Source organism: Stigmatopora nigra, chromosome 2 (genome assembly GCF_051989575.1).
Source record: "Stigmatopora nigra isolate UIUO_SnigA chromosome 2, RoL_Snig_1.1, whole genome shotgun sequence".
In the NCBI taxonomy this organism is placed as follows: Eukaryota; Metazoa; Chordata; class Actinopteri; order Syngnathiformes; family Syngnathidae; genus Stigmatopora; species Stigmatopora nigra.
Window position 1 is genome coordinate 17,202,501 of NC_135509.1, and position 27,030 is coordinate 17,229,530.

At 38.3% G+C, this 27,030-nt stretch overlaps 1 protein-coding gene across 1 annotated transcript; it reads left to right on the top strand.

The window, feature by feature from the left end:
* Positions 1 to 4,374: 4,374 nt before the first annotated feature.
* Positions 4,375 to 25,077, top strand: zcchc14 (zinc finger, CCHC domain containing 14). The gene is made up of 14 exons (XM_077710901.1): positions 4,375 to 5,598; positions 7,470 to 7,682; positions 10,251 to 10,467; positions 14,148 to 14,218; positions 14,303 to 14,374; positions 15,371 to 15,438; positions 16,970 to 17,148; positions 18,594 to 18,636; positions 18,701 to 19,202; positions 19,786 to 19,883; positions 21,329 to 21,423; positions 21,590 to 21,745; positions 22,711 to 23,871; positions 24,416 to 25,077. Exons 1-14 carry the CDS (start codon positions 5,104 to 5,106, stop codon positions 24,469 to 24,471), a joined length of 3,426 nt encoding a protein of 1,141 aa, XP_077567027.1. The 5' UTR covers positions 4,375 to 5,103; the 3' UTR covers positions 24,472 to 25,077.
* Positions 25,078 to 27,030: the final 1,953 nt, after the last annotated feature.

Below are 27,030 nucleotides of genomic sequence, written 5' to 3' on the forward strand. Positions count from 1 at the left end.
AAAACAACAAACAATTTGTGCCAGGGTAGGCAAACTACAAAAAATTGTGACTTATACTCCAGATCATACAGTACTTGCTGTTTTTTTTTTTTTTTGTTACAGGGAGCTAAACAGGTATTTGAGATAATTATTGACCAATGCATTTCCTTGTTCGATTAGAATTGCAGTTCCCATTTTGACATCATAAAAAATTGGAGTACCACTGTTCAAAGGTTTTTATCAGTAGTATTCCGTTTGTGCAGTGCTCGATCCAAGCTTGTGTGGCTTTGTTTTTCTAAATAACAAAAAAGCAACATCATACTATTGGCACAGTTTAGAACAATTCTAACCAATAGGAATATGAGAGGAAAGCAAGCCAAATTGCTCCGTAATTGTAAGAATGCTGGACCCTGTATTGTATGCACTTCATTTGAGAATCTCATGCTCCAAAATATTCCAAATGTTATAACTAAAAGACGTACCTGATGGCTTAGCTACTATATTGGGAAATTCCAAAACAGCAAGGCAGATAATTTCAATAAAATAGACAAAAAAACTCCATTGACCCTAACAAAGAAAACAAAATTGAATGAGTTAACATTAGATGCTCGTTTTCAGATATTTGCAGGGAGAGCAAGAATGCATGTCAATGACAAATTATACTAGAAAATAATATATAGTCAAGGAGGTTGAATCCTTTCCACTGCATTTCACGATTGTTATTTAATAAACCATTACGCTATTTGTTTTAAATACAAACATTTTTATCATTATATTTACATTTGCTTCTTTTAATTTGGTTGCAAGCTTTGGTTGAGGTAATAATTATGTGCCTTTCCTGATCATAAAAAATTGCACAATATAGTACTAAAAACACACTGAATCGGATTCAATCTTATACCTGATATATCTGATACCGATACTGTGTATCGGATTGGGACATCACTAGTTTCAACCATCTTCCTTTTTAATTTGTTTTGTTAAATTCAGTTATCAAATGACTACTTGTTAAATATGATTACATTTCTCTTTTCCTGCCAAGCCAAATCAGAATGTTGAGATACCAGTTTAGGGATAAAAGGGCATATAAGTAACAATACATAAAAAATAATTAGGGGTTGAGTTTGAGGTAATAGGAAAATCTTTCACAAGAAAGTGTGCATACATTTTTTTTTTTTTGGTTTTTGGTTTGCTTGTTAGGCAAAATGCCAATGTTGGTTCTGTTTTTTCTGCTTTAGGTTCAACACTAGGTTTTTCCCATGTGTAGCACACTTTATGGGTTGTTGGAATCTGGGGAATACAATTTTTAAATGCATATGACTAAAATCCCCTGGTACTATGTTTACTGCCGCTGGATATTTATTGAGTTGTCCGCTAATGGTATTATGTAGTAGGATAATAGGTTGTGTCTAGAGCTATAGACAGAACTGCTGATGAAAACATGGATGGAGGGAAACTGTATCTATTAAGGATTCAAAGTCAGACAGAAGTGAATATTTACAGACTAGATGAGTCACAGAAAGGCATATTTAGATTAGATTCGAATTTTATTTAATCCTTTATTGGGAAAATGTCCTTGCTAGCAAACAGTAGCAAGTTCAGACACAGAAGACATTGTAGACCTAGGTAAAAAAAAACTGGAGCTACACACAGAAAGTCCACAAGGTGGGGACTTCCTGCCGATGTCCTTGGAAATGTATTGGTCATTGAATAAATCTAACGCCTATTGCAGGGTTCGGGAATATTTTTGACAGAGAGAGCCATAAACAATTCATATTTTCAAATGTTATTCATTGAGAACCATACTTAGAATTTGAAAGTAAAAATACATGGAAATTTGTCAATTTTAAAGTACAAAAACACTAAATTCTTTTGACCACATGTTTACGCTGTTGCCAACCAATGAGTATCATTGAAAGTATGCATGTAGAAGAGGCTGATAAAAAAAATAAACAGATTAAAGTGGCACTAGAGGTAGTGTTAACGTCACATTGCCGACGTGACACTCTTATTGGTGGGTTCAGGGTTCGCCTCTCACCAGCTGTTTTCATATTTTATCTCACAGGTTATCAGAGAGCCATATGCAACCATCAAAAGAGCCACATACGGTTCCTGAGCCATACGTTCCCTACCCCTGGCCTATTGTGAAATTTAATTCGCTCCTTATTAGAGAAGAGTAGACAGTTAAACACCTAACTAGTGACCATGTGCATTCAAAACTTTAGAGGACAATGTAAGTTAACCTGTACAATTTTCAACAGAAAGCACATATTTCCCCTTAATTAAACATATAGACAACAACAACAAAATATAATAGTTATTACACCAGGAAAATATCTCATAAAATACATAAACACTCCTTTTTTTTTTTTGCTTTTCTACTTAATCTTGTCAACGTATAATCAATTCTTTGGTCATTAAAAATGGTATCAATTGTGTAGATCCCAATGTTGATCAACAGAACCATCAAAATATGATGCAGTTCACTGCTGTTATTGTAGTTATTATTTTTATAATGTTGCAGTAAAGCTCTAACACCAAATTGTGTATTTCTCAGACATTTGCACGTAAGCAATGACCTGGGGTCAACATTAGGGTTTTTAAATATTCCCGGTAATCCTAAAATGTATTGAAGGACAAGAAGAGTACTTTGGCGTAGTCTTTATGATTGCATTTGGCAGATTTGTCTCTAAAATCCATCTGGCAGGTTAGCCTCTCTGTTTTTCTGCATGTTTGCATTAAGGAAAACTACATAGGAGTGTATCAAGCGTGTACATCCTCTTTTCAAGTGCTGGATTAAGATGCCTGTTCTCCTAGCCACCTCAACTCTCTCATTTCTGTCGTTACCCCTTGTCCTGTTCAAGTATTCAAAGCGGGAGGCATACAAGCTTATATTCTTTCTTACTTTTGGGCCCAAAACCAATAATGATTCTGCTATTTGTCGTCAGCCTGATGATGATGCGCCCTTTACACTGCAGCATGTTACAGCATGCCAAGCTCTCCCTATAGTTTGAATCTTTATTTATTTCTTCCCTTTCTACCCCATTTTCTTTCTTTCTGGGAATTACTGTTTTGGTTTTGATTCTCGTGGAGAAATGAATTAAAGTGTTTAAAATAAAAGGACTAAATGGCATTTTGTTTTACCCTGGGTGTGTGCAGGAGTGTCTGCAGCATTCCTACTGGAGAAAAACGGCTACTACATGCCTGGTTTGGAGGGCGGTCCGTGGTTACTATAACAACCTATTCTAGCAGTTTTTCCTAAAGAAGATAGCTGTTGATGCAAAGGTTAATTAATAATTTCAGCTTTTTATGTGTCAACATTATATTAATACGAATTAAAGTATTCGTGTATTTGTATTCTGAATAAGGTATAAAGTATACATAATGCGTCATTATTCCCCTCTTAGTTTTAAACAGAGATATGCTGTCCTCTAGCGGTCATAAATACAAATTACAGATCCGTGACGAAAAGAAGTGGACAAACCTTTTTTCAGAGCCCATATTTAGTTTTTCAGAACAAATAAATAGGCAAGCAAACGGTGCATACGTAGTAGGATATAAAAATACTAGTACTTTTTTAATTGTCTATGAGTCCATCCTCATTTTTTGTTTGAATAGAATGTCATTATGGTCATTATAAAGGTATAGTGAGATTTAAAGCTTCACTATTACCTGCACAAATAAATAATAATAATCAATAATAATAATAGATACATAAATAAGTAATAAATATATAAGTAGTCAATATAATAAGTAGGCAAGACTTGTAATAACTATAATTCAGTCAATTTAATAATGCCCGGTTGGCTACCGATTGTGTCCCATTGCCCAGATACTGGGATAGGCTCCAGCACCCCCAAATATTTCTAGTAATGTAGTAATGATTTTGATTTTTTCCAACCCTTGCCGTGTATACTCATTTGATTCAATGATTTCCTTTAATGACACTAGATGTCTAGTTCCTTTTTTTGATTTGGAGTAAAAATAGATTGGGCGGTTAGCCCAGTCAATGTCACTCAACCAATGAATTGAATTGAATGATTTTATTGTCATTATACAAATATAAAGACATTTAAAGCTTCAACACGATGTGCACAAATAACAACAAACAAATAAATACTAAGAGTAAATACAAAAAAAGACAAATAAAAACAAATAATTGGGCCAAATAATAAATAAAAAAATTAAATGAGCATTCAAGGCCCGAATGAAGTGAACGTCTATCGCCATTATTGACGTGCAATTAGTTAAACATAGTCACCTGCAATACAATGAATCAACTTTTGAACAGCTGACCCGACCACTGTGTTACATTTTTTTGCATCATACTCGTTAGTCACACAAACATAGGAAAGGAAAAATAGGCCTGTGTGACTTTAAACTTTTAAAATATGTACATATTGTGCTGCTGCATGAGAAAATGATCTTTTCGCGTGATCAATGGACCAATCAGAAAAGCCGAATTGATTCCAGACAGAACTGATAACCAATCACAATGGAGATCTGGAAGGAATGGGCGTTCCTGATATCGGTCTTGGATAATATTATACCCAGCTGTTATTTTCAATATAACCGTGCCTCGGCTGGACCACCACACGATGAAGGTAACGACAAATGACTTATTACATCGTTTTTTTGTCATTGGCTACAACATTTTCTTGAAGAGGAAGACTTGTGCATTCTTCACTTTTCGCCACAGTTACTAAACAAGTTAGGAGAAATGTTTTTAAATGAACATCTCGACACATTCTTGGAGCAACAGTTGATAAAATGACTCTTGACCCGAAGACAGCCCTCACCGTTTCTTAAGGTTTGGCTGGAAGTGTTGTTTCTTCGGTATTCGTGGAGCGGCGGTCCGACCGGCGGAGGGGGACCAGGCGGAGGCTGTACCGAATAGAACGGAACCCTTGAAGCGGATGAGAGAATTTTAGTTTTATTCTTTTTTTTTTCTTTGTTAGTTTCGGGACGCGACAGTGCCAGCCCTTCCGTTCAATTCCGGGGGAAACATTCCCACTGCGACATGAGAAAGAGCCGGTGATCTGTTGGAAAAGTTCTCGTCGACTTTGTTTTGCGTGAGTTCCAGTTTTTTTAAGCTTCAAACGCTCTGTCAGTGGATGTGTGAGTATGGTGGAGAGTCGGACCCATGTCCAGAGGGAAGAAGTGTACTGCTGGTTTTCCTCACTCACCTCTGCCCAAAGAGCTGAGTTCCTGTGTGGCCTGCTGGACCTCTGTGTGCCCATCGAACTTCGCTTCCTGGGGTCCTGCTTGGAGGACTTGGCCCGCAAGGACTACCATTCGCTCCGGGATACAGAGATCAAAGCTAACAACCCCACGGATTTATCCGGACTCACCAACATCACGGACGAGGTGGTGAGGAGCAAACTGCTGGTGTCTCTCGCCCTGCTCGCCTCGGACAACCGGGAGGCGGCGGGGGTCTTATACCAGACTTTGACGCACATCGACGCAGTGATCAACAACTACGGCTTGGCATTGAATGACGGAAGGGCCGAGGAGCAGTTTCTCTTGCTCTTCACCATGGCGTCCAATCACCCGGCTTTCAGCTTTCACCAGAAAGGGGTTCTGAGGCAGCAGCTCATTCACATCCAGGATGTTCTACAGGTAAGGTTCAAACTGTGCATCACTGGAGTGAGCAGAATGTTTGACTGTCTGTCCAACAGTGGCGTTGCTAGGGTCTCTTGCGGCACTAAGCAAGAAATGCCTAGGTCACACACCTGTGCTCACCACAATAAGTTTTTTTTTTGCAAACACAAACGCACAATAAAAAGTTAAACAATGTATATGGCCACTTCACAAGAAAATCATAACTTTGCAGACAATGTGTGTAAAGCATTCATTCATTTTCTGTACTGCTTATCTTTACAAGGCTTGTGGGGGTGCTGGAGCCCATCCCAGCCAATTATACGAATCAATTGAATTGGTGACTAGCCAATCGCATGGGAGAAGAAGAAAGATAACCAATCACTGTCACTGTCATACATGAGGGTAATTTAGAATGTTAGAGCATGTGTTTGGTATGGTGTTGAAAACCAGAGTACTCGGGGGAAACCCACTAAGGTCTTGCGAGAAAATGCAAACTCAATTAACAGAGGAAGGTCAGGACCTGAGAACAAACTTTCAATCTCAGAACTGTGAGGCTGACACACTAATCACTCCTCGATCGAACCCTATAAATAGAGCATTAAAATAGGAAAAACATTTGATAATATAACTAAATATGGTCAAATAAAAAAACACAATTAAAAGTACACCCTTTCGTTTCACTTTTCACAAAATTTGATCGAAGTACTGCAGTCTCATTTAAAATGGCCAATTCTAGTCATTTTTTGCACATATTAGCAGTCCTCAGGTGTCCCAATATTGACTTAGGTCCCTAAACAGCTGCCTGGCTTACCTGTCTGTTTGTCCCGCCTTTGCTGTCAATTGACCAATTTTTTTTATGTCTGTTGTAATGCAGCTCTTGAAAGGAGATCCCTGCAAAGAAACCCAGCATATTCATTTTTTGTTGAACTAGCAAGACCAGTACCAAAACACAACAAATCATGGAAGTCTTTGCTACATTTTGTTGTTGTTTTGTTTATTTTCGGTTTGTTTTTATACTCATTTTGTTGTTTCAGAAACTATGCTGGATTTTCATTTGAAGCAATACTGCACTGTTTAAAAAAACAAAAATACAACAAAAACATTACATTTAAATCAAGTCCCTTTGTGATGAATTGCTTTTGTTTAGTGTTAAATTCTAGTGTTTATTAAACATAACTGGGTCAGAACAGTTTAGTTTGGGATTAAAATCTCAGATCAGCAGTCTTGTTTGCAATGTTTTCATCCTGCTTGCATCCTTTTTGTCCATTTTGTACTCTCTATCCTCACACAAATGTGTTGGGTTCATTGAAGGGTTTCATTATTTTAATAACCACATACTATGAGACCTATGTAATAAAATGCATGCCATATCATTCATTAATACAAACTAAACCCAGTGAGGAGTTTAGCTATGGTAACCCAAAGTTCTGAAGCATGTAAAATATGATGCGCATGAGTATCCTTGTTTTAAATGGCAAATTACAGGTTTGTCAAAGTCAATGACAGCACACCTTTAAGCACAGCAGACCTTTAAATTACATGTGTGTATGTGAAAGCTTTTTGGGATGGGTACAAAAGCAGAAGTGAAGTTGAAAAGATCCCTTTCATATAATGTGCTAGAAAGCAGTGGGGGAAATTTTGTCAGACATGTACTACCAGTTTGAACACTTCTCAAATGGAATTTACAATTTTAAATCTTTAAAGTTTAATTCATCATCATAATATTTGAAAATGTTCAAAGTCTGATTCATCAACATCATCAGATTCATCAAACAATTGATTCCATTCTTCTTGAGTTATTAAAAAATATATATATTTCCATTTATTTATTTTTTATTTGTTTTTAATATATATTATTTCATAATTAATGTGTATCTTGATTATTTCAGGTGAGCTGTGGAGGAGTAGGAGTAGAGGATCAAGGAGCAGGCCCATGTGGTGGTCAAGTGTCTGTCTCTTACACTCAATTGCATCAACACTACGCCCAGGACAGTGTGTCTTTGTCTCCTTCGGGCCACTCACTTAATGATGCAACAACCACTGCCGCTTTGCCTGTGTCTGCTGCTCAGCTCTGCCATTCATCCTGCACCTGCTTGCACAAGGTAGGACAATAGCAAATTTTATAAAAACGCATTTGAGTTTAATGACTAATTGAGTTTAATTCTGTTGGCCAAATACAGATATATGCATGCCGTGACCAACTTCAATTTACTGTTATTATATGTAACACATTACTGGTAAAAGCAATGAATACATTGAGTGATAAGTGGTACCTATAGTTCTAGAAGTGGTTTTCGTAACTTGAATTATTCGTAAGTAGAGTAACTTTCTAGACGTATATCATCTGTTCCAAGGTCCCAAATAACCCCCTAAAATAAAAAGGAATATAAACCCCGGGAATAACTTTCATAGAGTATGTGATGAAAGTTGCATTTAGTGCACACAGAAAAACTTTCAAAACAGTGTGCTAGAACTCCATGATGAACAAAGGTTGAAGGCACATAAAAAGCATAATGGCAGCGCAGCCAATGGGAGGACAGTGTGCTCATGAGAGATCAACTCTATCACACCAATTTCAAAGCACAAAGTACAGGATGCTATAAGAGGATTTTCAATTTTTGGGATTTTGCGTTTCAAAAATTTGATTTTCTTGTATAGAGAATTTTTTCCCATTTGAGGCGTTTGGTAACTTTCAATATTTTGCATTTTGAGACATTGGTAAGTAGAGTTAACACTTATTATTGATTAAAAAAGGCCAAGACTTTGCATGGAGTGAGTCTGTGAGTGGTTTATAACTACTTATAACTATAATTTTGTACAACATGGAGGGATTACATTTTGATTTTTACATGAAGAGCATGTTTATCACAACCAATAATTGTCTGCAAGAGGGCAAAACATACAAAAATGTTTTCACTTGGGACAGGAAAGGTATAATTAGGTCTGGTAAAGCATTTTGCTTTGTTTTGTAAAATTTGCACTGCAGTGAAAGATTTAAATGATGAAAATAACTACATTTCTACAAAATGTTGCAATAAATCTTGAATCCAAGAATTAATCTGTACTTTTTATTTTTATTTCATCTTTTTTGGATTGTGTTTTCCACAGAAACCAAATGCAAATTCATAATTCAAACAGAATTTTCTGTTTAGTACATGTATAAGTATAAGTTTTGTTGGCCTCGGCTGACCCTCCCCCCTATGGGTTATATGAGGGTAAATGTCACACACTCATTCTAGATTTAACTTTTGAAGTAGCATGTTCATTCTTGTTGTTTGGGCTGAAACAAGTGTGTATGTCACCAATACCTTAAAATGAGTTTTAGTTGACATTAAAGCTGTACAATATATCTGATGTTCCTTTTACAGTGTAGCTGCTTTGGAAGGCATTGTCTTTTTAGCTATATTTGAAAAAGGTCGTTTCCGATCTGGCATGGCACTCTATAATTGAATTTCGATTAACAGGGAAGAGAAGGACTGAACTCTTGAACTTCTTTTTCCCCTAGATCGTTATCGTACCTTTTGTCTTTCTCAAACTTAAGAACAAGAAACACAATGTTTAAACATGAGTGAGCAGTAAAGGGAAAGTACCCTGCTCAGAGTACAGCATTTGTATTTAGTGTTTTGTTTCCCTTGGCCCTTGCTTACTGCAGCTCAGCACATTTCTTATTGCTGAAATCAACCCTCTGTGGTTTGGTTGGAGCATGTGTGTGTGTGTGTGTGTGTGTGTGTGTGTGTGTCTCAAGTGAATCCCCAGGAAGTTGGAAATGCTGTCTCTCCTCCCTCTGGATATTTTTGCGTCGCCTGAGTGAATGGTTGTTACAGTGCTTTTCACTACTGTAGGAGACTTAATATTAGTGACAGTGTGGGCGGCTGGGAGCTTAAAAGTTTTGACCTCAGACCAAGACATGTATTAGGGTAGAGTAAATCATGAGTCAAAGTATAGAAATGCACGTCAAAGCAAAAATGTTACTTTAGTAATCTATTTTTAAGTATGCCGTCTCTGTCTGTAATAAAAAACACGTGTCTTCTGGTCTTTGTAGTGCAACATCCCAAACCATGTGATGTAGATGGGCCTGCTATAATAGCATGTTTCATGCAGGTCTCGCTCAATATCCACCACACACAACACATGGCAGTAGTTTCATCTGGTTAGGAAATGAATCCATAGAAAACAGTCTCAGGGTACAAAAGTGGAAAAAGATGCAGTTTTAGAAATAGATTTAGATTTTGTTACTTCCAAATTATTCGTATCCAAGCTATTTCATTCATTCAATTTCTGAACCGCTTATCCTCACAAGGGTTGCAGGGGGTGCTGGAGCCTATCCCAGCTGAATTTGGGTAAGCCATGGGACACCCTGAATGGCCAGCCAATTGCAGGGCATGAGGAGACGGACAACCAATCACCACCACACTCACACTTAGGGGCAATTTAGAGTGTTCAACCAGCCAACCATACATGTTTTTGGAATGTGTGAGGAAACCAGAGCAACTGGAGAAAACCCACACAAGCTCGGGGAGAACATACAAACTCCACACAGGAGGATCGACCTGGGATCGAACCCAGGACCCCAGAACTGCCAGGCCGATGCTCTGAACCACTCATCTGCCGGGCCGCCCTAATTCTATGAACTCTCTTTTTTTGAACTGCCTGTCTCTTTTGTTCACCAGAACAAAACCCGAGAAATTGGCACAGCCCCTGCGTTTGGATCTGAGGCGAAAACTGGGAAAGGCGCACATGTTGTCGGCCAGGAATCAAATGCTCCTCACCTGGGTCTCGCATCTCCTTCTCATCATCTTCCTCCTTCATTGGCCGTGGGGCAGGGCCAGGATGCTGCAGTACAAACTAAGAGTCCCACTAAGGAGCACCAGGAGAAGAGAGGAACAGGTGAGCATGTGCCATATCCCGTTTCCTTGATTTAACATGATCGACACACTACCACCGTTTTACATATCGTATTCTATAAATAGCCTCTCACTGTCATTGTCAGCTTGACCTAATGATGAATGAGCGAACCTTCACCCACCCTGTTCATATGAGTATGAAACGTGTGTCATTCCTAGTCAAACCCTGTTGGACAAGATGCAACATGCCAGGCCCACTGAGCATAACTAAGCTTAAGAATGCAACCCCAGGCATTGCAGAGGGATTCATTTCACCCTCGGCTGCATTTTTAGGTGGCCTATCAGGATGGTCTTTTTTACAATGCTACTTTATTGTCCGACTAGTATTTTGCAGTGGCGTACTGTCTGTGGTACATGGTTCATTTAATAGATTATATATATTAGATGACCACCGTTGACTAAGATAAGCAATTGTACATGTTGGTCATGCATATTGTCCTCTAACAATTTGCCCAGCTGAATCTATGTGAATAGGATAAGTATAGCTCAAGGTACTGTAGTGATATACATAACCAAACTATTGAGTTTATTTATTAATTGAAATTGAGAATAGTGCCTGTCAGTAATGAAAACTTTAAACTTTTAAGATTGTAAATTACTGGAATGCACAATGACATGCCACATTTTGGAAAAATGGCCTTTTAGCTGGTGAGATTAGATGGGGACTATTATGCAAAACACATTATCTCTATGTTAAGTGATGCAAAAATAAAGCACATCAAATACCGCCACACTGTTTTTACTGTGAAAAAATAAAGACGGCAGGTATACTTCTGTGAAAGGCACAATGAAATTGAAAAATGTTGAGATGATGGAGTTCAATGAACCCAGGCTCTAAAGCTTTATGATTTCAATTGACTCAAACCTAAATATCAGACTTGGAAAAAAAACCCTGATCTAACACCTATCAAACATCTGTGAAGAAGCTGAAAGGACATTAAACTGATCCGGGGCGATGGTTAAAGTGGTGGACTCACAGTTGTGGGTTAAGGGTTCAATCCCAGGTGGTTCCTCCCCTTGTGGAGTTTGCATGTTCTACCTGGGCTTGTTTGGGTTTTCTCCTGGTACTCCAGTTTCCTTCCACATCCCATGAATGCAGGGTAGTCTTGTTAAACACTCAAAATTGCCTTTACATGAGTGTGAGCGTTAATGGTTGTCTGTCTCCTTGTGCTCTGTGATTGGCTGGCCACCCATTCAGGTTGTACCCTACCTAGTGCCTACAGTTAGCTGGGATAGGCTCCAACACACTCCGCGACCCTTATGTGGATAAGCGATTCTGAAAATGAATAAATGAGCCTTGCTGGTTTCATTAGTTAGTTTTTAATAATAATAAAAATAATAATAGCAGAACATATGCTTTGTCATCATCATTGACTCAACAAACAACTAAAAATCTATTTGTCATCATACCCAGGTAACTGTGTATGACAAAATTGGTAGTTAAGACATACAGTATAGCAAGACATACAGTATTGCTCCCTCCCATCTAACAATCGAGAGGAAAAAAGACTCTCCTGCAGTTTTAGAGGCAAAGAAGTGGCTCATAAGAGGAACAAAAAGGTCAGGGCCTAGTCAGTCTCCTGACCTTAATCAGATTGAATATATATGGAGAAACCTGAAGACTGGAATTTCCAAAGGTCAATCTAAAAACTTGGGAGTTGACAAGGGAAGACGGGAAAAATCTATCTTTTAATCAATTTATACAAAAAAATCTAAATATTATATCTAAAATGGCCTGGCCCACGTGAAATCAAGTTGACGTTAAAGCGGCCCGCGAACCAACCCGAGTCTGACACCCTTGCTCTACTCCATCAGGTGGCTCAATTGGATCATATTTAAATATTAACCCTCCTACTTGAAATGAGGAAAGTTCTCATCTCATTTTCTGAACCGCTTTATCCTCATTAGGTGGGGTGCTGGAGCCAATCCCAGCTGTCTCTGGCCAGAGGTAGGGGACACCCTGAATCGGTGGCTAGCCAATTGCAGGGCACAATGAGACGGACAACCACGCACACACATCCATTTCTAGGGGCAATTTGGAGTTTCTAATCGGCCTATCATGCATGTTTTTGGAATGTGGGAGGAACCCGGGGTACCTGGAGGAAACCCACACAGAGAGGAGAACATGCAAACTCCACACAGATGGACATGACCTGTATTTGAACCCAGAACCTCAGAGCTGTGAGGCCGACGCGCTAACCACTCGCGCCTCAACTGGATTATGTTAAACATAAATTAATGGTAACATTCGCACAGTAAAACGTGTTGGCTAATTATCTCATGTCATAACAACATCAGAACTGTTCACATACTGGTTGGCAGCTGTGCCAAAACTCATATTACATGCTGAATCAAATCTAATTGATAGATGGAAATGCGGGTGTGGCAACACTATAAAAATTGTAGGTGTTTTGATTAGCATACCTATCTTTACAACCTTTAAAAATCAGCCACCCTGTGCTGATCCAGTGGCTCATGGTGGTTTCACATTAAAGGGACAGTCTAGTGACTCTAGTCCAGGGGTGGGCAAACCTTTCGGCCCGGGGGCCACGTTGACTTAAAACATTTGACAGACGGGCCGGGTCAGCACAAGATATGATACATATAAAAAAAACTGCATCCGTTAACAGTACATATGAAACATAAACAGAATAAAGGACTAAAGTATTAACATACTTATCACTCATCATTAAAGTAAAAAGTATAAAGTACAAAGTAAAGTAAAAAGGAATGTATTAAGAAATATTAAACTGTAATTTAAAAATAGAAGGGCTGTAAACAAATAAGAGTGGGCAGAGGTACAGCCACTGGCTTCCACGGGACGGCGCCATCTTGGGGTAAAAAAAATAAAATAAAATTGAACACCGTCGGCGGGCCAGATTAAAACGTCTAACAGGCCGTATGTGGCCCGCGGGCCGCAGTTTGCCCATGTCTGCTCTAGTCCCATCTGTCTGGCTCCCTGCCTCTGCCTGAAACACAACACTCAACATTCTTATATTACCTCCTGGTCACTTCGCATAGCTTTCATCAGCATAAAAGTCACAACACGAACACAGATGACAATAGTCATTTCTTAGCACATATGGAAAATGATTATGGAGGCTCTTTATAATGATAGAAATTGCTAATTAAGTTTATCTGTAATATTTCTACCCTCAGTGTGTGTGTAGGTAGTCAAAAATCAATTGAATGGAAGCATGTTGGTTCTTATAAAGTTTGTACAATTAATTCAAACACAAAGCAAACTGGTGAGTGAGTCATGGGCATTTTCATTTCTCTTTAGGCACACTTTCTCCAACACTGTCTTAACCCAGCCTCATTTTTCATGTCCTCTCTTCTCGAGCTGCTTGTCCCTTCATGCCTGCTATGCGTTCACATAATCTTATGCAGTCGAATATGACTCCATTCATACGTTGTAATTATTGTGCACTCACACCCATCGATGCAAAGAATCTTGCCAGTTCAAATCTCTTTTCCCTCCTACAATGTACTGACGTGTAACACATTCGACCAGACAAAAAAGTACAGCAGTGGAAGAGTTTGTGGAATAGTTTGTTTTTATTATTATTAAGGCAAAATATTTTTTTATCCAATTTATTTTGAAAAAGTATGGCCAGAACTATAAATTCGAAGTATCATTTTTTTTTTTTTTTTTTTTGGCAGTGGCAGTTGAGAGAATTGTGTTGCGAGGGGCAACGCACAAGTTTGAAGACAAAAATGATTATATTTTTGAGGTAGGTAAACACCCAAAGGTTAGTAGTACTGCTTTTTTTTAATTGGGGATTGACGCAATTTTTTGGTCATTTCTATTCCTTTAGGTCAGCTGGTCTGATGGTCTCGTCTCATCGGTTGTTCGAAGTCAAAATGAAGTGGCTGAGCTACTTTTACAAGTAAGGACTGCCCTCTCATGATTAATTTAAATATGTTGAGACAATTTTCAAATAAATTTGCCTTATTTTCCGCACTATAAGGCCTAACTCAAAGACAAAAATAATTTTCTCAAAAGCAAGCACATAATCAATTTGATGCGAAATTCCCTGTAGGACAGCCTTATCTAATAAATGCATTACGCCATTGTTTCCCAACCTTTTTTGAGCCGCGGCACGCATTTTGCATTGAAAAAAATCTCAAGGGACACCACCATCTGAAAATCTTTTAATTTAAAACTATGTCATCTATATTAACAATAGTCATGTTCATCAAAGTTTCATCAGCAGGAATCACATAAACCTCCAAAATTATTCCAAAATCAAATTTTTCACACTGACCTAATGTCACCAAAAGTACGGACCCTGAACAACTTCTGGTTGGAGTAATGCAAAAATAAATAATGTCATGTTTTTAATCATATAATTGTATGACTTTTCTCCAAATATTGCTTATTTGTATTACAATAAAAAACGTTGTGCCCACACAGAATTCACGTCGGCAAAAGTTGCTGCCCTAGAAACCAAAACAACTTCCGGTTCATGTTAGAGAAAAATAAGCAACAAAATTCCCATTTCCCAATTTCAATCTTATAATAGTGTAAGCTATAACTTAACGTTCATCCTATTCTGATTTTAACTTTGTAATAGTTACATTTTAATCTCGTTATATTCATATTAAGTTTCTCTCCGAATATTACATTGTATAACTTCTCCATTTAGTCACCAAATGGAGAAGTATAATACAATCCATTACTATGACCACCAGGACCACCACTGGCACAACTACTTTTGGATTTTATAATCTGGTGCGTTTTATAAATGAAACACATTTTAAAATTCATTTAAGATGCCCCTTATATCCAGTGCACGTTATAGTGCGGAAAATACATGAAATGAGGTAAATATTTCAATAAGGTGCTTATAAATTAATATTTAACCAACTGTGTCCTCTCTCAGTTGTCTCAGGCCTTTCCTGATGAGGGAATAGAGAAGCTCTTGCCTCAGTCCAGTGAGTCTGATGCCAGGTTAGTTTTCAGAAGTCTTTCTGTCCTGTGCCAGGTAATAGCTGAATTCTACAAAATTATTTAGGCAATGTATTGTGAATTTATTATTGAAAAATGTTCATCTCATCTTCTGAAAATCTAATTCTAAAATGGTTATTTTAGCTAACAAGAGAGGGGAAAAAAAATTCAAAACTGCCTAGTCCTATGTAAAAATAAGTAGTAATTGCACCCTTGACTCTTTCATGGATGGTCACATTTCTCAGAAAATTTGAATTGACCACACCCAAGTCTGATTACTTTCAGACCTGTTCAAACAAGAAATTACTGAAATAGAATAGTGGGGCATTGCCTCAAATACGGCGTTCATGCTTGAAAACCTTGCAATGTTGCTCAATCAAGAGAATTCTCCAACGAAAACTATGTCAAAATATCTTTACACATTTGTTTAAATTAATTATTCCTGTCAATGGCAGGCAATTACTTAAAATAACACCCACATTTGTATCACAGACCATTTTAACAAACGCTGAAAGTAATGTAGACGTCATCTGTTTTAAGTGGAAAGTTTCATACACCAAACAATTGGCAAGGACATCCTTTTAAAATTTAGTTTTCAGATGAATTAACGTATTTTGGGGTGTTTTTGGACACAAAATCAAAGGGAACATAATAAAGTTATCATAAAAAAAGAATTGTCCAAATTGCAAAGCAATTATTTATTATCTGATTCATTCTATAATTGAGATGGATGAAGCGGCCTGAAAATGTTGTTTCGCACTACAAATATAAACAGTGCATTTCCAGGACAATTGATTAGTGAAACAGTTTGAAATGGAAACAAAATGGGTAAACAAGAGTTTACCTTCAGAAGTCCTATGTAATGAAAAACTTCATTCAGTTAATGATTAGAAGATTAGATTGGGAATTTTCATTCATAGAATATTGAGTTTTACCCACACACACACACACATTTATCAATTATGTTTTTGTTTTAAATACCTGCCTACATCTATGAGGAAACAATAAAATGAATGGGGTTCTCCCTTTTAAGTGTAAAATAAATAGTATTTAAAGCTGGTCTTTGTGGTTTAAAATCTTTTTAGAAATAATGAGAAAACTCAATTCAAATCGGCCCATGATTAACAGAAAAAATAATTCTGGCATACCACGAACATTTAATACATTTTTCTAGAGCATAAACGTTAGCAAAGCTTTACAATTGTAGAACTCACTTAGAAGATTATGCGGAATCTCCCACTTTCGGGAAACAATCTGCGAAGATTTTCCTTCTCGTTTGAGGACAAAGTCGACAAAATTCTTGAGAATTGAGGGAACAATGTGTACATTTCTGCAGCGTCGTAGTGACTTTTTCATCACATCACTATTGTAATACTATTTGAGAATTCATATCAACACTAAAAATACAGTAGTACAGTCAATAATATTTGCAACAGTATATGATTTGGTTTATATTAAAGTGTATATTTGCATTTCTGTTTTGTCTATATCTTTGTCCTTCACAATCTGTCTGGCCGCTCCCTCCCCAACCCAGATGGCTGACAGTATTGCCCAGCCACGTCCTCCAGCACCACAGCATCCAACTCTTCTTCACATCCACCAGCCCTCTATCACCCAAATGTCTATCTCCACTCTCTTCCTTGCTCCCCAAAATGCCTTCCCCACCTCCCACAGCACCTGTCGTCCCAACCTACCCATTCACTTCCAACAATTGTGAGTCATTCTTTCTTGAATTTACTTTTTCCCAAACTAAGTCAAAATCACAGTGACACGCAAAACGTCTATTTTAAGATGTGGCATCATTGGTTATAGAAAGAATCTTAAAAGAGCATTATGTAAGACTGCCGGCTAAAAATAGTACGGCAACCACAATCGAAATATTGACGCCAACAACATCCTTTCCGGTTTGGGTTGCCAGGTAACATCAAACTGTGTAATTCTACCAATATCACATTTCAATCAGGCTTACAGACTACACGTTAACCTTAGCTATGATGATTTCAATATACACTGTGTGTGGGCTACACCCTACATATCTTCATATCAGCAAAAATGAAAAAGTACACTACGCTACTGTCTACATAATGCCCCTTTAATTTTTTATGCATTTTTAAAGGTGAAAGAAATTAGTGCACAATTAAATTGATTGATCGTCTATCATTTGAGGAGGTGGTAGAAATACCGCAGAGAGGATTTTTGGTTTTATATTTTGAAGGTGTTAAAGGGAGAAGACACCGTCTATTTTTGTCTGGTGTGGGAATTCATTGTGGTATGTTTGCATTGGGAAGTCGAGTGTGATGACCTCGTGTGTGTGTGTGTGTGTGCTCACTTGATTCTACGAATGTGACTTCATTGCAGGGTATTTTTAAACTCCGGTATAGCGTGTGCGCGTGAGTGAGTCAAACCGCAGGGAATGAAGTGTCAGTGTTAGTAATCAGAGTGGTGTAATTGCACTGTGCATTGTCGTTCCCTAGACTGTACAACATATTAAGTCACCATTTTCAACTGATATTTTTTTTGTGCGTAATCTAGCTCTTACCTAAAGCCTGTTTACAACCCTCTTGGCTTGGGATACTATAGTACAGCCCATATATTCTCAAAAGTCTTTGTGATCCAGTTATGAAAAGTTGAATCATGATTTTTAAGTTCTAAGTACTTGGAGAGCTGCGTATCTTTAGAGGTAGCATTTTGTGATGTATAATATGTTTAGAAGCCTTACTGTGATTAACTACTAGTTTCTATTGGGGTGAATTATTAGAGGGTTAGGTCACATTAAACACAGCTAAATGTCCGCCTTTGGTGGGTAGCAAGAAAGTGTGTGTCTTTTCGTTTCCTGTAGGACATGGCTGTCACCTCAAAATATGGATAACGTTTTAGGATTGCTGATATTTAGGACAGTTCAGGGATGAAGAATCCCACGTAACACACCTCAACATACAGTTAATCTCCTTGGATAATGTTTAAGTAGTCATGCAAGAATTGAACCTTTTATAGACTTTGATTGAAACAAAATGACTTGATTGTTAGCGTGTGTACAGCTGGTTTTACTTCGTTTTAGCATGACGCAATCTTGACGCAATTCAAAAATAATAAGGAAGAATAACATAAATGCTTTTTACGCAATAAATATGACATTTCCATTCCCATCTGTTATTCAGCTAGCTCGTTTGGCAGTATGATGCAGTACAAAGGCACCGGCAGGTAAGATTTTGACATCACCGAAATGTTTCGCATTTTCAACCTGTGACGGTGTTTCCTCTTTCAGGGCAGTATACAGAGTGGCCAGCGTCCAGCCTGTTGTCAGCACTCATAATTCTACCTTGGCGTGCTCCTCCCCTCGGCTGGCTTCTCTCCCTCCCTCGCATCCTTCTCCACAACACTCTCCTCAGCTGTCCTCACTCCCTCCCACGGTGCCAACCTTGCCCACACAGGGCTTCCTCGCTGGCAGAGGTGACACTTCCTCCCAGCAGCACCCCCAAAGCAAACCGTGCCCTTCACTTCAACAGCACACATATTCCGAGCCTCAACAGTCCTCATTTTACCCACTGCAACTGCAGACTAGCTGTCAAATGGGTGCCCAAGCCCAGCATTTGCCTCTTTCTCCGTCCCTTTCGTATTCACCAAGTCAGTCCCGTTCCCAGCACCACGCACTGTCTCCATCACAATCCCAAGTGACCATGCCAGAGCAGAACAGCATCCTTGATTGGCTGCGCAAACTTCGCTTACATAAATATTATCCGGTCTTCAAACAGCTGACAATGGAAGAGGTAGGATCTGTCTAAGAAATAATTGAATTTGAAAACACATTGTATTTTTCGGACTATAAGTCGCACTTGAGTATAAGTCGTACTAGCCAAAAAACGTACAATGTAAAGGAAAAAACAAATATAAGTCGCATTTTTGGGGGAATTTGATTTGATCAAATATAAAAACAAGAACAGTCATGCCATTTTTGTTAAAGGCAATTTAAACAAAAAGCATAATAATAAAATATTTCAAAAATATAGGGTTAACAACAGGCCAAGTTATTAATTAATTTATTTTTAAAGTCACAAAAAGTAAAGGTATGTTTTTTGCTAAGCCCTTCTCAGTTATTTTTATTTATTTATTTTTAATTTTACATGCAATTCTATGTGAAGGGATGGACAAAAAGTCTACCCACAACCAATGTCGAATTAATCAACACAGGCCTAGAGCGCCTTGCTGTTCAGCATAAAAATAACATGTGAGATGATACGATATTTTGTGAATAAATTATATATATATTTTAAAAAAAACATATAGTCCGGAAAATACGCTAGAAGTAATTGAGTGACTGGAAGTTTTTTTACTCATATCTTCTCAATCTAGTTTTTAGCACTGACAGAGGAAGACTTAAACAAGTACGACTTAACCCAGGGAGCAAAGAAGAAACTCAAGACTCAGCTGGAGTTACAGAAATCAGCAGAGTAAGTTGAAGTTCTCTTTAAAGCAGATTAATTCTGGATGTTTTTGTTTATTAAGATGGATTTGTCAGTCTGGTTTGGTCTCTTCTGTATACACTTTAGCAAACTTTGCTTGAACTAATATTTAAAAATAAGTCAATCAAATTGAAAATGGAAATATCAACATCAAGTGTACTGGTAAATATGAAAAAATGCTATGCTATTACATTTCACTTATTTCAGAATGGGAAACACATCTCATTACACATAGAATGGAATATTTCTAGCCTTTGTTTATTGAAATTCTGATTAGAACGCATGCAGATAATTACAATCTTAAATTCAGTAAGAAAAAACATTGAATATTATAAAAACAAGGAAATTGTGGAAATTTATGGTGTACGGAAGAGAATAAGGGCCAGTGAAGCAAAAAAAGGTGGCCAAGATGCTGACTTCAATCCCAGAATTGTATATTACAATTCTGATTTTAAAGTTAAAAAATGGTGTCATAGCCCACGTCACTGAAGTCATCGTAATCCCTGCAAAATCGACTGTTGAGAGATCTCTCAAATCTTATCAGATTTGTTTCTGTGCATAAATTGTGCCTTGTTTACCCACAGTCCTCCATGTATATAGTGGAACACAAGCGCACAGAAGAAAGCATGCTCTTATCTTTTGATCATGTTTTCCCACTTTCACCATGTTTCCATTGTGCTTGTGCATGTGTGTAGGAATACATATGCATGCTTGAACATGACAAACACCATGGAAAGTTCCCAAATTGCTTTTCCATAGAGTGGATTTGAAAATGTTGCACTGACCTTTCGCTGTGCGTTAATGCTTCTCTCTGGTGGTGATTTTGGGTACATGCAGCTGATGTTCTCCCAAAATTGGCTTGCTTTGAGTATTTCTTTATTTATTTTTTGGTCTGTAATGAGTGCGGTCACACAAAACTAGCTTCTTCTTTTGATTAGGGTGAAGAAAGGGCCATGAAAGTCTTTGTTTTGGGTGGTCAGGGCATTTTACATGTGCAATCTGATGCAATTTGTTTGTTATTTTATTTCATGACGGCACGGTGACTGTGTGGTTAGCGTATCGGTCTCTCAGTTCCGGGTTCTAGGGTTCGATTCCAGGTGGGTTCTCACACTGGAGTAAGCAAGTTCTCCCCGGGCTTGTGTGGGTTTTCTCTGGGTTACGTACCAACCAAATCCCTAAGATATGCATGGCAGGCTGGTTGTACACTATAAATTCCCCCTAGGTAAGAGTGTGAGCGTGATTTGGTTGTTCGTCTTAGCTTGCATGAATATTGGCTGGCAACCAGTTCAGGGCCTTTTCTGCCTTCTTTTTGGCATTGGCTAGGATAGACTCCAGCACCCCCTACGACCCTTGTGAGAATACAGGATTTGGGAAATGACTAAATGAATGTTTGATTTCATGATTTGTCTGATTCTTGATTTTTTCTAAATTAGCAGGGAGATGAAAATGGAGAAACGGACATGTAGTGGTATTGCTCGAGTTATGCCTTCCAGTCATATGGGACCCTCCACACACGCCTCTACTGCAGGTGACAAAGCCACAAACTATTTTGTTCAAAATATGAACTGCATAAAGACTGCAATGAAAAAACAATTGGAGTACTATAGAGTAGCCTATGGGGCATCTTAGTCATCCTTTTTATAGTGTAAAACAGTTTAACCAAAAAGCAGTTACAAATATGATTATCTACTCAGTAGAGCTGCGAGTGGAGGTGGATACAGTGCTCCCCCATCAGCCCGTTCACACGGACAGCAGCTCATCCTCAGGCTACTCCAGTTCTTCTTGTTCCCCAAGAACACATTTCTGCTCTGACTTCAATCTGGACAGGAGCAGAGATACTATATACAGGCGTGAGTTTCTCCAGAACAGTTACACATACCTTGGTTATTCTTTGATTTCATTGAAAAGCAACATTTTTGCATTCATCATATTCATCCAGGGTGATAATTTTTATCTGTCCTCATAAACACTGATGGGAAAAGTATTCACACAAAAGTAAAGAAGTGCTAAATTATCTGGAATAAAATTTAAACCTAAAAAAAAAGTTGAAACTTGGTTCAAATTGGGGGAAAATGTGACTTATTGTCAAGATAATACAGTAGAACAGTATGGATAAAGTTTTACTCTCATATAAACATATATATTATGTGTATCATTTGTTATTGGTATTATTCACAAGAATGTAATATACTGTATGTACGATTGTATAAGTACATTTTGTTTATTTCGTGGGGAAACCAGTGTAAGAAAATCCTGGTACATTCACGGTAAAGGTAGAAAGCTAGGAAACTACTTGGGCAAAATATTTTATATTATTTTTTAGGTGCTCGTAAATTAGTATAGTGCATATGCTTTAGTTTATTATCTCTAATATTTCATTAAAAAAATGCAAAAGTTCAGAATGGGTCGTAAACAACCCCATTTTCACATTTAGATGGGTTAGCTAAAGATTTACTTCATTTTACTCAGTGAGTAGGCATTCTGGAGACTCTACTAATGGCAAAAAGTATTTTCCCTAAGAGCCTAATAGCAAAACATCAATCGCAGTTTTGTAGAACATAGTGTGTTGATGGTGTGAGATATTGTTTGTTAACTTACTTTTAAATGAATTGAATACAAAGTGGACCAAATGACTGGTTTGTGTTTGAAAGAGCAACAACTTGAAGTCGGCTCTAAGAAAGAAGCTGAACTGCATACACAAAGACTGCCTTAAAGCATAATACATTTACTGATTCATTATTATTTTAAATTGTTCTCCACCTCTACCCAAGAGTCACCTTACTTTCCACCAATATCTCTATTGTTTGTGTGGCAGGTCCAGATGCAGTAGCAAGCGGTCAAGAAAAAGAGCGCCCATGTGTTTTTATCCTGAACTCTAGTTGCCCCACAGGCCACAGTCGCCCCACAGCACAAGTCCTTCCCGTCCAGACGGATTCGGCCACTCCCATTGTCCCGTCCTGCACCTCCCATCCACCATACCCTCTATCTCACTACAACCCGCCAGGCGGGTACCCTCAGAGCCCCCTCTCGAGCCAGACCCGTATTCTGTCTTCCCCACGAAAGCCAAGGCCTCCCCCACTATCCACGGATGACAGGACTAAAGCGCAGGCCTCGGGCCCGAGTGTAAAGCTGGAAAATCTCCTCCCCAGGCTCAAGCTTAAGCCGGACGCCTCCTCCCCCCTCCGTGACACCGAAGGCTGTCTGGGTTTTACGGGGGCTTCGGTGGGTCTGATGGTTGAGACCAGTTGTGCTCTGACCTCCACCTCAAACAGCCTCCACCACGTGTCGCAACCACCGCTCCACTTTCACCTCTCCTCTTCGTCGACCTCATCTCCATCCATATACTACTCCTACCCCCCTACGTCATCCTTTTCTTCTTTTGTCACCTGCCCTCCTTCCACAAGGTCCCTCTCGCAAACAGCCAGCCCGGGTGGTGCCGGTGTACCGGTCTCCATGGCGACAGCAAATAGCACCCCTGTCGCAGCAATGCCCGGCAATCTCTATTACCCTCAGCAAACCACCCCTAGCCTCTCTGGCTCCTGCAGTACTCTGGATAAGAGTCAAAGCCACGCCCACTCCATGTGCGTTTGCAGCTCATGCGGATGTCGGGGCAACTGCGGGGCATACGGCGCCTCACCCACCTACGCGCCCACCTCCAGATACCTGCAGCCGTTCTCAGCCAGCTCCGTCTTCACCCTGGGCCCTGTGCTCCATCTCGGCCCCCTCCTGGCCACGTCCGGTGCCGCAGCCGCTGCGACTACGCCTTTCTCCTATGTGATGGCACCGTCTCCCCTCTACTGCCAGAGCCCTGGGTCACATGACCGTCAAAAAGCCTTTAGTTTCTACCAGCCTCACGGCATTGTGGGAAACGGGGTTCAAAAGCGAATACCGGGGACTATTTCTTGTTACAACTGCGGCGGTCACGGGCACAGAGCAGACGACTGCAAACATCCACCCATGGATTCATTACAGCAAGGTGAGTAGTACACAAGCATCATAATACATACCCTTCTTGATATCCATCTTCTTTTCTTACTGAAAAAAAAAACTACTGTTGGTTCCAGAAAGCATGCCCTACAGAGGCACTCCAATATTTGAACTGTTTTCAAATGAGCATATTCCATGTTTTGTTTTTATTTAGGTTTTTTTTCCATGCATGCCTCAACTTTAATTCAATTGCCACCTTGCAGAACTTTTATGTCAAAATAACTGCATTTTAACTTCCTCAATTCACAGTACGGGTTGTCCAAATGTTTGCCATAAACCATCACATTAAACAATTATGGTTTTTAGGTAATTTGAGAGTTGGATTGAACGTCCATAATTCCACTTTTTAGAGAAGCAAAGGCTTGCAAACGGAAACCTTAATTAAACGTTCTCATGATGAGCTTCACCTGGGTATTTATTTAGGTCAAGGGTGAATGATCATACCAACCAAAATATTTTTTGCATTTTCATTCATTTTCTGAACCCCTTTAATAAGATTTCCTGATCCAATTTGTCTGCTTTTCATTTCACAGGCACTTTTCGATTGAAGTACACTCCGCATCCTGAAAGTAAGGACTTGGGGGACTGAGAAGGCCACAGTCAATTTTTAAATCTTAAAAAGAAACCCCCCCCCTCCTAACTCCAGTTGACCATAGCCACAATGCAAAGTGTAAAAGGAGCTGAAGAAAAACGTGTGGACATTTAATACTCTGGAAGGAAACCAGTATCTCTTTTAATGAACAGATCAGGATTTATAATGGAGAAAAATTACATCACATTTAGAGACCACCCCTTACGAAAAGAAAACATATTTACCAACCTATTACTTGAAAGGTATTTTAAATACATGGAATTATTTTATGATTAATATTATATATGCATGAAGTACAGTGCAATATATTGGAAAATATGAATTCTAAGTGCTATACATGGGAAAATATTGCATTATATTTTCCGATATACTGCAATATATTTTGATAGGTGTCATACGGGACAAAACTCCAATGATTCTTTCTCTACATTTTAGTATTTGAGCCTTTTTTTTTTTAATTGATTTGTTTAGTTATCCTTTTATTCTTGCTGGACGACGTAATGTTCCATAATGGGAGAAATGTCGAAATATTATGGCCTGGATTGTAGGAGGAGATGGGCATTTTTCATTCATTTTCTGAACCGTTTATCCTCACGAGGGGCATTGGGGGTGTTTGGCAGGGGACAACTGGAATCGCTGGCCAGCCAATTAAAAGAGGTACATTTTACACTTTTATATTATTATATATATTATATATGTTCATCTCACATAATAATAACAAAGTTTGCAAATGGCTTTCTTGCAGAGGGCAGCTTCTTTATTTCACATTATGACTTGTAATAAGTTCATAATGAACAATGACAGCCTGGCTACGTCTAGTAGCTAATTTGGAACCAAAAAGGTAACAAAAATATCTACAATTAATTTTAAGATGTTTTTTTTGGAGATAAAAAAAAAAAACAATTAGAAATAGAACTCCGAGATCAAAGCATATACATACTTAGAATATACATACCAAATTAAATTGAGATCTGTCAGATTTTAGTAACTATTGGATGTGATCATCTGAGAGAAAGAAAATATTTTTTTTAAAAAAGCTCAGATTCTGCTTTGAGATTTTTAAAAAGTATACTTTTTTATGCATTCATTCAAGATCTATAAGTGTTCATTTTCTATGTTTGCTTGGTAGTTAACATTAGTATTGTTTTGTTGTTGCTTTTGAAGGAGACACCAGTTGTGTATAATCGACTTCATTTTTTTTTAATGATTTATGATGAGCTCAGGATTGTTTGTTGGCATTAAGTCTCTGGGCAGGACCCAGAATTTTTTTAGTATTAACTTAAGGACATCTTGTCCTTTTCACGATTCAACCCCTGGAGGGTGCAGCACCGATATCGGCCATCTTTATTTAAAATGATTACAAAACGTTTTTATTTTTCTCATTGTGTAAGCAAGGCAAGTCAGGGAAGGGTTTTGTATATTGTAAAAAAAAAATAAAAAAAAAGCACGTACATAATCTTTTTAGGTCTTTGTTTTATCATTGCCTTAAAGTCAGCAGGGAATTAAATTTTACAAAAACACGTAACAAATGTGTAGAAATTGTGGGCATTGTTTGATTGTTTTTTCAACAACATTTAACAACTACAGTAAGTTTGTCAATTGTCGGTAAGTTTTTTGTTTTGTGGTATCGCTGATTTTTAAGGGAAGCCAAATTGTTCAATAAAATTTTTTGTATTTTGCGATTTCATTGATGGATTTTTTCCCTAGGTTAAAAATTGGTTTGGGTTTTATCTTAAATATACCAGATTTATATGGCAAATATGTGGATGGAATTACATTACAGTACAGTAGAATCACATTTAAACCACAATTAAGTTGTTTAGATAACTTGTTTCTAAATGCAAAAAAAAAATATTTCAAGTACTGAAAGCATTGTCGTTGATGAAATAGAAATTTCTTGCTGGGACTTCAAAATTGAGCACTTTTTCATGTATATTTAGAAAAGAATTATCAGAAGAAGTCATTCTTGATGTTTCCCAAAGGTCTGTGCTCGTTGAGGCACTGAAACACACAATGGAATGATTTCTTGTTAAACATAAAGAGTTATAGGTAACGCAATATACCCAGTTTGTTTGCAAACATGTTCGGTTCCACCTATGGGGCTACAGCACGCGATCGAAGCATAATACCATCAGAAAGCAATCTTAAAATGAGAACATGGGCTTCTAAATGCTCAAATGACAACGTACCGATTGCGCTGCATTGTCCTGTAAGAACTTTATCGGGTCTTTCTTCAGTAAATCGTCACTTCTGAGCTGCTCTGCAGTCCACACCAGTACTGGCTGCTGACAGTAGTTTGAAATCTGACATCGACCACGCCCATTTAGAAATTATAGCATACCTATCAATTCGTACGTTTTACACGTAGTATTTTATACGTTTTTTTACCATTCCAAATAATGTACGCCGTACACCGACTTTTGTACGGGGATTTTTTTTTAAATCGCCAATATTTATGAAAACCGATCTCAACAAGACCGTTGTGGCTAAAATCCAGATAGTCTTGTAGGATGGTAGCCAACGACGCTGCTATCATCGATCGTTACTATTGACACG